General features: G+C 36.8%; 1 protein-coding gene across 1 annotated transcript in view; it reads right to left on the bottom strand.

Moving 5' to 3' along the window:
• The window catches only part of Abcd3 (ATP binding cassette subfamily D member Pmp70), a 34,944-nt gene extending 23,225 nt beyond the window's left edge, over window positions 1–11,719 (bottom strand). The window contains exons 1-4 of the mRNA XM_083124990.1: window positions 11,461–11,719; window positions 8,935–8,974; window positions 4,321–4,508; window positions 2,284–2,353 (exon numbers count right to left, since the gene is read on the bottom strand). Of these exons, the coding sequence (XP_082981116.1) occupies window positions 2,284–2,353; window positions 4,321–4,508; window positions 8,935–8,974; window positions 11,461–11,567 (405 nt within the window). The 5' untranslated portion in view covers window positions 11,568–11,719. The remainder of the gene's footprint in view (window positions 1–2,283; window positions 2,354–4,320; window positions 4,509–8,934; window positions 8,975–11,460) is intronic.
• Between the last annotated feature and the right edge of the window lie 496 nt (window positions 11,720–12,215).

The following is a 12,215-nucleotide window of genomic DNA, read 5'->3' as shown; positions in this document are numbered from 1 at the left end:
TGTGAATAGGTATGTCACCACCTGTGCCTCATGATGAACTACAAATAAAGGAAATTAAGCATTCTGAAGATAAAAGGATGAAAATCTATTTTTAAATAATCAATGGAATTTGGCTGTTTGCTTGTTTAAATGAGAGCATCACTGATAGGCAGTGATTAGGTCTAATTAGGTAGACTGGTACATTAGATATGGTTCACAATTTGAAAGTGTGTGTGTCACTTCTAAACCAGAGGGTACACACTCATCGTCACATATCTGACAGTTATCTATTTTCTCATGACTTTGTACACAAAGGAGATGTACTTTGTAGAAATTTAGCAAAAAAATGAAACATTGGTCAGGATTCGAACCTGGGTATCTGGCATACTGTGCACTTTCTCGACATATTGACCTACAAAGCCTGTCCTGGTTACGCATGATGTACATAATTTGCATGTAATTTGGTTGTTTAATGTTGAAGAACAAATGGATAAAAGAACACCCAGATTGGAAAACACATACTCTTGCTAGATATTGAGGCTGAACCTTCATAGGTGAGTTTACGGCTGAACACATCATGGGCACCGTTTAGAATATAAATCAACAAATAACCATGAGTAAATATGAGTCAGTGAAGGACATTTACATTGTGCACTGCTTTAAACATAAGGGATATTAAGTAAACAAGTTTGAATTTCCTTCCCTTATCACCGAACAAAATGAATGCACACCTGTGGCATCTCCTGACCCTGAACTTAAGGCATTGGCAAAGAAAGAATGTTAACCCCTCCCCCTCTCATTTCTGTAAACAAATATTACAAATTTTCTCCGAACACTTTTGGTGTAAATTTATAAATATTTAGATAAACATTAAATTACATAAATTATTTTAAATGAAGTAAATACTTCATTTAAAATATAATTCAAATGGCCACTCATTAACGAAGATCCATCGTATGTCTGGTGAATTAATTTATCCCCACACTTATATTTATCCATTATTTCAGTCACGTGACTAAAAAGAGCTCCTGCAGTTTTATTGGCGCTCATGTCATGAAATCCAAGAAATCTTTCAATAACTTTTTTCTGTGATGCCGAAAAAAAATGTAACACGGTTGACACCTAAGATTTATTGCTAATGTCTGATGTTTCATCGACCATGATAGTCACAAAGTCTGTGTTCTGAATTTCATTGTAGATTTCATCTCAAAACATCCGAAACTGACTTTATTAAATAATTTTGAATGCCTGCCGAAGTACCACGAAAAACTATAGAATTTAATAAATGTTCTTTCAATGAGGGATCAAACTCTGCATTTGCAATAAGGAATTCCATGTAATTGCTCTTATTTAGAGATGCTGCATTTTCCTCATGGCCTCGGAATGGCAGTTCTTGCTTTGCTAAAAAGCAGACGGCATTAATCAACCTCTTCAATATTTCCGTTCTTTTCTACTTTTTCATTGTATAGCTCTATTTCAGCTTTTCCTTGAGTATCCAAAAGAACGTGAATTCTAGTAGGGCTGGCAACAAAACGACTAAATTTAAAGAAACTAGAAAGATGTAATTCAGACTCACTGTGTTTTTTCACTGCACTATTGAGATGATTCAAATCCACATACCCTTGATAATTCCAAACATCTTTTTAAGTTGAGAATAATAAACATGTCCAATAGTAAAATTTATTCACCACATCACACCCGCAAAGCCAGTCTGAAATTTCAGAGAGATCTTTTCGAAAATGTCTCTCAAAACCAGCACACTTTTCCTTTAACACATGTTGACATCGTGAGATTTGAACATGGTCGACCATTGTCAATCACTTGTTTCTTCTCTGAATACGAAAGCAAAGAAAAGGAATTATTTAAATACTTTTGCACAACACTTTCACTATTCTCCATCTTAAAATAATCACATCACTTCACACCACACGTTTAAAAAAGAATGCACAACAATCAGGAGCAAAACAACGCGGAACGCGGGGTGAATGAAAGCCAAATCGTTGGGAACAAATACAACGGCTTGAGAAGCTAACCATGGTGGTGGGTGGCATTGTGCGCATGCGCGGTCATCCTATGTTTTGGCAGTGGTAAGACGTTGGATTTGCTCACCAACGTCCTGCCCGACAACCACTGCACGTTGCGTCGCATTCGGAAAATACCGGGTGCTCGAAACTGACAATTGAAGAAAAATGCTCAAAATCGTAATTTATAAAAGTACAGATACTTTCTTCATTATTTCATTTTCCTTTGGGCGTTGACGCACGACTTACACACCCAGAGAAATCACCACTGATGCACACTTACCACAGGCATGGCAGCAAAGAATTCCATAAGCCTCTTGTTGAAAAGTTTCTTATCCATCCCAATAATGGCACTGAAACAAGAAAATGTGAGAAAATATAGAAGGTAATCCATCTTTAAAGACATTCCACTTTTACACTGTACAGATAAAAAGCACCTTGACATTACTAACAGAGGGAAAAACAGCATGTTCAAAACAACCATATAGAAAGCCTAACCTACAGGAAGGTGATTATTGTATTAGCATCTCTTAAATGCAATCTGCTCAGACGAATGCCTTGCGTCTGAACTGCCCAACATTCTATGGCAGACATTGAAAGCATTGAATCTGCTTAAAGGCTACCAGGGTTCAACCAGACAGTTCCCACCAAACCGTAGATTTCCTTCTGGCACTCTACTTTCCCGGGCATCACGTGGGTGTTCTCTTCCACTGGCAGAAGACTTGGAGGCAGAGCATGCTTTGTCCTCTGCCTACCAGGGGTCGCTGTTTCAATCTCGTGGGGAACCTGAGTCCTTTGTTGTCACACTGTCATAGATCTGAATTTTCTGGTAGTGTAAAGGTGAGTCACTTTTAAATGACTGATCACAGCAAGGTCTGTTGTCATGTTTGATAGCTTGAGCCAAAATGAGTGGCAACAATGTCCTGCAGACGATAGACATTTTTGACATGAGCTGTGCCAGGTTAAACCTTCTGGCCTTTAAGCATGGGGAATTTCCATCTTAACAAACCATGGTGCCATAGCTCGTGAGGGCTAGGGCCTACCTACCGAGCCTCACCTCTATATGGTTCAGCAGAGGTGGGTGATACTCCAACCAGTTACGGTGCGTCATGTGGTCAGCACGATGAACCCCCGGTTGTTGTTGTAGGTTTGCGTGACTGGATTATGGTACTCATATGTCGCTTCCCAATCACCTCATGTTGGTGGGTGGCTACTCGTTTCATACACTGGGTGAAATCTTTAGAAAAGTTGTTATGCTTACCCCCAGGAGACTTAAACCAGTGAATGTCCCATAGCCAGAGTCCAAAGGCTGACACCTTAGACTAGACTGGCACGGTGCAGGATAATTTCTGTGCACACGTAAATTGAAAAGTCCCGCACTGTGGTTGGGTGGTTTAATGCTTTGGGCTCCGGCTACAGGACAAATGCTAGTTCAAGTCTCCTGGCGGAAGGCAGCGTAACAACTTTTCTCCTGAGAGTATGCGACCGGTGGTCACACACCATCATGAGGAAATTGGGGAGCTACAAATGGGTAGCGTAAACTGGTCTTTGATACAACAACGACTGGGGGTTCGTCGTGCTGACCACACATCACCCTGTAAGTGGTTCGATGATCTCCCACCTTTGCGGGTGGGAGTGAGATTAGTAGTGTCGGTAGGTAGGCCCTGGCTCTCGCAGGCTGTTGCACCACTTAATAATATGTTTCTTTCGTGTGCATGTTTTCTGTAATTTGGTGGAAAATCAAATAGACAGGGATAATGCAATTTCGTAAGGATGACTGGGAGCTGACTGATGGCTATTTCATTAAATCTCTCTTAAAAAATGAATTACTTTTAATTCAATTTTCTATTAATTAATAAATTAGGTGTTTCAAGGTTTCATTTCAAATATGTATCTTTATCTTAGTTTGATTCATGTTAATTCTTAGCCCGTATTTGCAAAAAGAAAAAAAAAATAGGCACCTGAATAATTTTTAGTTTTGTCTACACCTGTTTCCATATTTTTACATACATTAGCTTTTAGCACATATTTGAGTTTTTACACATAATTTTCATATACTCCCATTACTTCATGTGATATTCAATGCAGTTTGAGCCAATATTAATCTGTCTTTAAGGCTGAAGCATGTAAGCCTAATGCATTTTACGTAACTCTGAGAGTTCCTTGCCTAATGAAAATTGTAATTTTTCACAATTGTAAATCCATATTTAATTCCACATTTTGATTAAAATTACTAAATATATACAGTTGAGACTGTTTTATATATTCTTCATTTAAGCACAAATAATACTACTTCTGATATTACACACAAAATACTGACCTCTCAATAAGAGTGCCATTATGGATCATCCAGATATCACACATAGACCTGAAGACGAGGGACCCAGCCACCAGGATCAGGAAACCAGTCTCCGCAGTGAAGAATCCAGGAACACATACCTTCAATATCTTTTTCAGTTGCCTGAAGAAGTGGACATCAACTTGAGCCTTTTCCTTCTTGCCAGTTCGCTGAAATTAAATATAAACACTTAAATTCAACAATCTTATAGCTCAGTTTATTCAAATGTATTGGGTTACAACTCTGACAGACTTAAAACTAGTGGTTATCATTGACCTCTGTAACCCCTCTACAAAGTGAAATATTTTGCATAGTTTATGAGGATTATGTTGCTCATGAATGTTTTCAGTTGTTGTTAGCTCTCGGGAATGTGTTATTGGGAGGTAAAGTATGTCTGTTATCCCTAGCATGTTACCTTACGGTGAAGTAGAACAACTCAAAGGTTTCGTGCAAGTGAATATAGCAGCTAACATAACATTATGCAACAGCAACTATAATTGTATGTCATCAGGTTTGTAGTGTTAGGTTTGGATTGATTGATTGAGTTTATTTTACTTCGTGTTTCGTGCCTCTTGGCTAATTTGCGAAGATGGGGATAAGTGATGAAATGATGAATTGATGAATGGACATTTACAAACAACCAAGCCCGAGCGGGATTCGAACCCGGGGCCCTTCGTAGTTAGGTTTGGAATTCATAGTAATTCCAGACATGTTCTTTCGCTATTTCAGTGGATACAAACTGTTTTTACTGAAAAAATGGGGTGAAAATACTCCAAAATAGAAGATTTTTAATTTTGTGGGCCATATTTGAGTTCAAATATCTCTTGTTATTTGAGTTTTCGCGCACTGAAATAAATTTTATACTACGTAAAGCATCAAAACCTGCTAATTAAAAAAAATCAACAAAATTCTCAAGGGAGTACAGTGGGTAAACAACTCCAACTAGTGATGTGAATCTACATAACAATGTCTTGACATGTCTCATAACATTCTATGCATAGACAATGTTGATAACAAAGAAATAAGGGTGAGCTTAACAATGGGCACTAGAAACAAAATGTAATTATCCTGCATTTTGACTGTTAGAGATGTGTAAGAAATTACCTGAACACTTCTTTACAATTTCAAAATATTTTTTGCCAAGTGTACAACAGGGTGAGTAAAATATTCTCGAAATTGACTGATAAAAAAAGTACTACATTTGTCTTACAATTACCATTCCCAACAGTTGATGCTTGGAAGGGTTAATCTTTTGTTGTAAATAAGACAGTTTTCATCTGAATGAACCATAAAGTTTGCACGGTGGCACAGCAGCCATTTGAGAGCCAAGGCCTCCCAAGTGGTTTGTTGTTGGGTGAAGCATGGTAAGTGTATCGAGTCCCTTCGCCGCTGGCTTTCGAGACCAGAGCTCACTACTACTTCTTGTGAAATAGTAGTTTGAGTAATAGTAGCTCAAAAAACCTGGGAGAATCCCATCAGGAATCAAACCCAGAACTGCTTGCACCAAAGGTAAGAGTGCTAATCATTTATCTACGTGGGAGCCCTACTACTTAAATTATAAGCCGATTTGACTTGTATGCATAGATTATGTGAACATTATGCATGTAAATGTAGACACAGTTTACAGCACATCAGTGCTTTAAATCACCAAAATTTCTACACAATAATATTTTTGCACATAAATGTATTTGTAATTAACCAAGAAGCAAAATAAAATACACCAAATCAGAAATGGACCAGAGGAGTCCAATGAATTCTGCATTACAAAAAGAACCTGTACTTACTAATTTACTTTACAAAATACATAAAAAAGAACAAAAGAGCAGAGCTGTGCAGTCAATAGGCTATACTTGGAAATAATGGACCGTTAAAAATAATTATTTTACTGCTAAACCTAGATCTTATACCATGGGGGGCAAGGACAGTTTTATTTTTCCTGGGAAGACAATGCTTAGCATTAAGAGGCCATAGTGGGGGAAGGAAACTTCTCCCCTTTGCCCGCCCCCCACCCATAATCACCCATTGGTACTAATTAATCTGTACTACTTCTCTTTTCTGCACCTTTAGACTTAATGAGACTGTTTGATGATTTAATCAAAATTATGGAAAAGAAATGATTGTTTTAAATTTCATTTCACATGCTCATAGGTTAATCAGGACTGGATCTACAGTTCAAAGTGGATACAAATCACTACACAATGTATCTCCGTGAGAGATGGAACCTGGTTACTCTTGATTGCAAGTTGACAGTGCCATTGGGGAAGTCACCCCAGCTCCCGGTCATGTTACGTATTTCTGTAATTTCATACACAAACTTTCTCATATTGTTGCATTAATGTCACATTTGAGCCAGGGGCACTTTTGTGGGGTAAGATTATTTATTATATTACAACATTCATGATTTATATGTGATAATAGATGGAATAATTTTTATCTGATAGCTCCCCCTTAATGTGTTGTTAGTCATTGCTAAATGTACAATATGCCAAAATTTCAAGTGAAAGTTCAAGGTTTCACATCACTACTACGAAAATTCATACAGCTACAACTTTTTGCAATTTAAAATTCCTCATGTTGTTTATTCTCTTTCCTGAATACTAAATCAGGGTTCCATTACTTTAGGAAAACAAATTTTGAGAATTTCCAGACAACTTTAATAACCTTTCATTCCATTCTGTGACATTTGAACATGCTAATTACTAGGGATGGAACAGATTAATTGCTACTCTAGTGCTATTGGTCAATATAGGCATATCAGTGTATCGGTTTAACGATCTGATATATCCAAAAATATCTTCCAATTGAGTACAATATTGTGCCATTTTGTTATAATTTTTATGGGTATAAACATACTTTTTTAAAAAAGTAAATATCTAAATAAACAGCTTCTTTTGCATTGCGAAAGTTTGGAATTTTATATCAGATCGGTAGAATATAGGTTATCAGTAGGGCCGGGATTTTGAGGACATTCCATCTTTTAACTGGTGCAACACAGACATTGCTAACTAGTACAGAAAACCTAAACACCCTCCTCTGGTTGAAGAAATATAATTTTTTTTTTTTTTTTTTTTTTAATTTTGAGTCATTGCATGCTGAAACATAAGTTCAACAATTTCTGCTTTGTCTGAATGTTATCTTACTCTGTGTTTAACTACCAGTGCAACGAAGCCTGTCTGAAAATCACAAAATGCAACATTATCAAGTTTCTTATTCACAGTCCGTACAACACATTAAGGTGAAGAAGTGTAAAATTAAATTGTTTGTTTCGGAATGAACAAAAAAAAGTTTCTTTTGAAAATTAACAATAAATACAGCGTGCTCGAGAATCAAAGGAAAGCGACAGCTTAACTGTTGGTGCAGCTGAACGCTGTATTTTTGAAGGTCACTCAGCACGAACATTTGCATCTTAGTCCGATATTCGTGGTTATGAGGGTGTGACTTCTGTTTCTTCTATTTGTGAGTTTAGGTGTCGAGTGGACTTAAAATGCCGAAGATAAAGCCATCTAAAGCGGCTCATTTGAAGCAGATAATCTCAGAATTCGGCGAGAACTATACATACAATTTTCAATAAGCAGATTGAGTTTTGTACGAATTTTTGGGTCATTTTTCAAAGATTTTAGGTTATTTTACAGGAATTTTTTTGTCATTTTAAAGGTCATTTTTCAAAGAGTTTTAGGTCATCAAATTCCGGGCCCTGGTTATCCGTATCAGTAAATTTATATCAGTACTTAATCAGTATCAGTCAAAATTTCACATCTACCCATCCCTACTAATAACTAAAGTTTAAGCATTAAACCACATTGGTATTCAGGAGAAGAAACGTTATTCAACATTGTTCAAAATAGATAAACAAAACTAAACTATAAAATTATTTCGGTACTTGTTTACTATCCGTCGAACAGATTTCTAGAGAAGAAACTACTTACCGTAATAAGTTCCTGTAGTATTGTCTAACATCGGGAATCAAATTTAAAAGTTTGGGGCTCATTTGGGGGCAGGTGACTCCGGCCAATTTCTAACATGCCTTTAACAGGGAACCTATAGAAAAAGCTGGGGAGGTGGAGCGGAGTGGAGGCGGGGCCACGTTAGCGGTTGGGGGCAGTAAGTCAAATACCCCAGGGGCGGAGCCCGGAATCGGTGGGAAATTTGAGTCAAAAATTTTCAAACGAAAATATTTCTTTTGTTTAAATTTCGTACCAATTCCGGGATGGATAGCCCCAAAAACCATTCACAGAATGTTCCGCGAAGCAGATAGGCAAGTACGAATGTCAAAAATTGACGAAACTCAGAAGTTATAGGTGTCCAACGGATAGTAAACTTTTACCATTATTTGTATTCATTGCAATTCCAAATTCCAGGAAAGTACAAAAAAAAAAAAAAAAAAAAAAATGATTCTCTCAGATTTTTCCAAGTATCGATGGATTTGCAAAATTTATTGAATTTTCAGTCACAGGGTGACTTTATGGACTTGTGAGGGTTGCTAAGAACCCTGTAAATCTTTACAGGAAAAGAAATACTGTAAAATTTGCAGTGGGGGTGGACTACTGAATACTGGACCCTATTACAAATTGTTATTGAAGAGAGAAGGGTACTTACCTCACCCACCAAATACTGAACATCAGTAGCTTGAGATCTTCTGCAAAAGAAAAAAAGAGGACACTACATGAATTTTATCATATGTGCTATAGCAGTCGGTGAGTACAGAGGATTCGGTCATAGACCATTGCATTGCGGGAACAAGTGGTCATGCTCTCTTAGAATGTTCATGTAAACAAATACAGGTGTGCCGTAAGTAGTTCATTATGGGTGTTCAGTGTTCCAAATAGAAGTTCCAGTTTGCCCTGATTATTTGTGGAAAAAGTAAATTATGAAAATGGTATATACAAGGAACATTATGATTTCTCCGGATAGTTAAGGAAGCAAAAGTAACATTATGGTGCACCTCATTTCTCTATATCAGGCTTAAAAGCAGTGCTTTGGGGACAGGGGAATATTCTAGGACATAACTTGGTACTATTATAGTATAAGGGAAACACCTATAAATCATATTTTTTACATTGCTAACGTACTATTTTGGAATGTGGAACATTTCCTAAGGTGAAATAATGCATTTCTAAGATAATGTCTATTTGTTACATTTACGAGTACTTACCTTTACTTGTTATTTCGATTCTGTAACACATTATGGCGAGCGATAGCGTAATGGTTCAGGGCACGTTGTGCGAGTGTTTTGTCGATTTATGCAGTGTTGCAACCTCATTCACCAGAAAAAATCTACTTTCGTGCCCGGATTTAAAATTATGCTAGTACGTCGCAAACCACTGACGTTAGCCCCACAAACCATTGACGTTAGCCCCAAAAACCATTGGCGTTAGCCCCAAAAAACAATTTTCCATAAGGTTAGGTTAGGCAAGCATAGTTTAAAAAAAAAAAATACTCGACACGTCATGTTCTAGTGAAAACACGGCAAGGCTGAAACACTGTCTATGGGGTTGCATCATCTTAACACACGGAACATTGTACTCTCGTGCAGAAAGTAAATAGCAGCAGCAGAAACAGCATGTCGGACAGAGATTTTCGCAGAAAATGACATGTTTTCGCATTAAAATGGATCAAAACTAGATTCACGAACTTCCACAATGCTACAGAAAATGATTTCTGTAAGTACTTTCTCCTGTAAATTTGAAGAAATCAGTTTCCCTTATACTATAATGTTACCCATAACTTAGTCAGCTATTGCTACACAAGCTACATTCATACACGATAGTACTTCTATGCATAATTGTCCACTGAGAATGTAAATATTCTATCTCCAAATTGAAAACAAATAGATATATTTCAGGTGTGGTCCACTTAGGATGTGATCTATCTGGTAGAAAGAACACTCTCAAATCAAAGTCAGCTTGTTCAATTATTCTATCTTAAATTACAATGATCAATTTCAGCACAAATACCTAATCAAACAGCAACCTTTTTTAGAGAGGCTTCAATATATCAGCCTTTCCAATGAAACATACTTTCAGCACAAAGGTGACAAAGGTCCAATAAATATAACATATCCATAGGCATGCACACGAGGGGGGGGGGGGGCAACCTACTTTTTTTTTTACTATGCTTGCCTAACATAACCAAACCTAATGTAACCTTATCGGAAATGGTTTGTGGGGCTATCTGTGAATAGTTTCTGGGTCGATCCGTCAGCTACCCGTGCATAATGTATAATTTCCACCGGTGACGAACATGATAGTAGGTATTTTTCAGTGAAGAAGTTTGAAACACTGCATACCCACAACGTGAGTCAAGATGTGCCCGCTATATTGTGTGTTCCGGAAGCGAAGAAAGGGGGGGGAAGAACTCAGAATGTGAAAAATTGAGTTTGTTTTCGTGTAAAAAGCATAATGGCACCTTGAACTATGTTCCGCAATGCACAACTGGTAAGTACGAACCATGCGAAACACAAAATATGCGATTTTAATGTGTCTCCGATCCATGAAACTGGTACAAAAAACAACTTGAAAATTACCTTACGCACTTCTCATGGACAAGATATTCTCAGTCGACAACCGACAGTAAACATCGTACAAGCATGGGAATGAATGTAGAAGTAAATCGGAACCTTAGTAGAATGCATTTAGGGACTTTATTTTAATGCTAAGGGAACCAAACCTAACCTGCTTAACCTAACCACGAAAGCATATATTGAACAAACCTTAAGTAATCGCTAAAACTCTGCAGTATGTGTTAACAGACGTACATCAAAATCGAACCATGTAAAAATTGCATTCGTAGCATGATGAAATTGCAATAAAACAAAAGGAACTTGGGCCCAAGAATCTTCTATGGACTCTAAATATAAAATATCCTCGACAGATAGCACGTAAACGAATAAAATTTGACTCCTTTTCACATATATTACCATTACTGAATAACGAAAATACGGGAGGGGTGTTATATCAATATTACTATAAATTAAATGCAAGGGTAAAAATTCGCTCGCGGCCATAGACTAAAAGAATCTGAGAATAAATAATAATTGGCAATATTTTATATCTTAAACATGTGTAACTGCTTAAATACTCAGGTAATTCAATATAGCAATAAAAGAAGAAAAAATATTTTTACCTGGATCGGCCTTTCCGTTTCTTAATTAACCATAATATCACAGATATAGATGCTGCTGCTACTACACGTTTTTTCGTAATTCTTAACGTGCTCAACGACGGTGCCATATTCGTTCCTCCGGTAAGACTTTCTCCTTTGACACAACCTTTAAAACTAATGCTCGAGATTTTCCTTAGTCACTCGCGATAATTTTTTCATGATTACATATGTGTATTTCTAATCACTTCCTCAGTTAACACAGCATCGAATACTTCGATATCTCGAATACTATCGAACGAAGGTTATCCGATAGTAATCACGTGATTGGCAAATGGCAAGTGATAGCAGTTCTTTCATCTTTAGTGTTGCAAACTAACTAATTGGAAAAAACGCTGAAACAATTATATTATTATCAGAGAACTGTCAAAATCTTATATACACGATAAACATAGATAAATGCAAACTTCCAAGGTACGAATGTTGGATTGATATTTGGCATGACATTATGATGGTAAAAAAATAGAGAAAAGTAATGTTTCAGAGATGGCAACACCAACAAGGAGTCGCAGGGCACAAAAAACAAGCTACACTTGCTTTACGTAATGGAGTGACTTCTCAGATATTCCTTTTCCAATATGCTGTTAAATTGTTAATTATAGGAACTTCATATTCTTTACCACGATTCGATAATAACTATATAACTAGTGTCATATTTGAACAATTTGCATTATCTATTAACGAATAACATAAGTAAAAAAAATAATAGACAAGAATAT

The sequence above is a fragment of the Lepisma saccharinum genome, chromosome 7, assembly GCF_977018435.1.
Source record: "Lepisma saccharinum chromosome 7, izLepSacc3.1, whole genome shotgun sequence".
Taxonomy (NCBI): Eukaryota; Metazoa; Arthropoda; class Insecta; order Zygentoma; family Lepismatidae; genus Lepisma; species Lepisma saccharinum.
The sequence above is the reverse complement of the archived record's forward strand: the minus strand, read 5'-3'. Positions and strand labels throughout refer to the sequence as shown.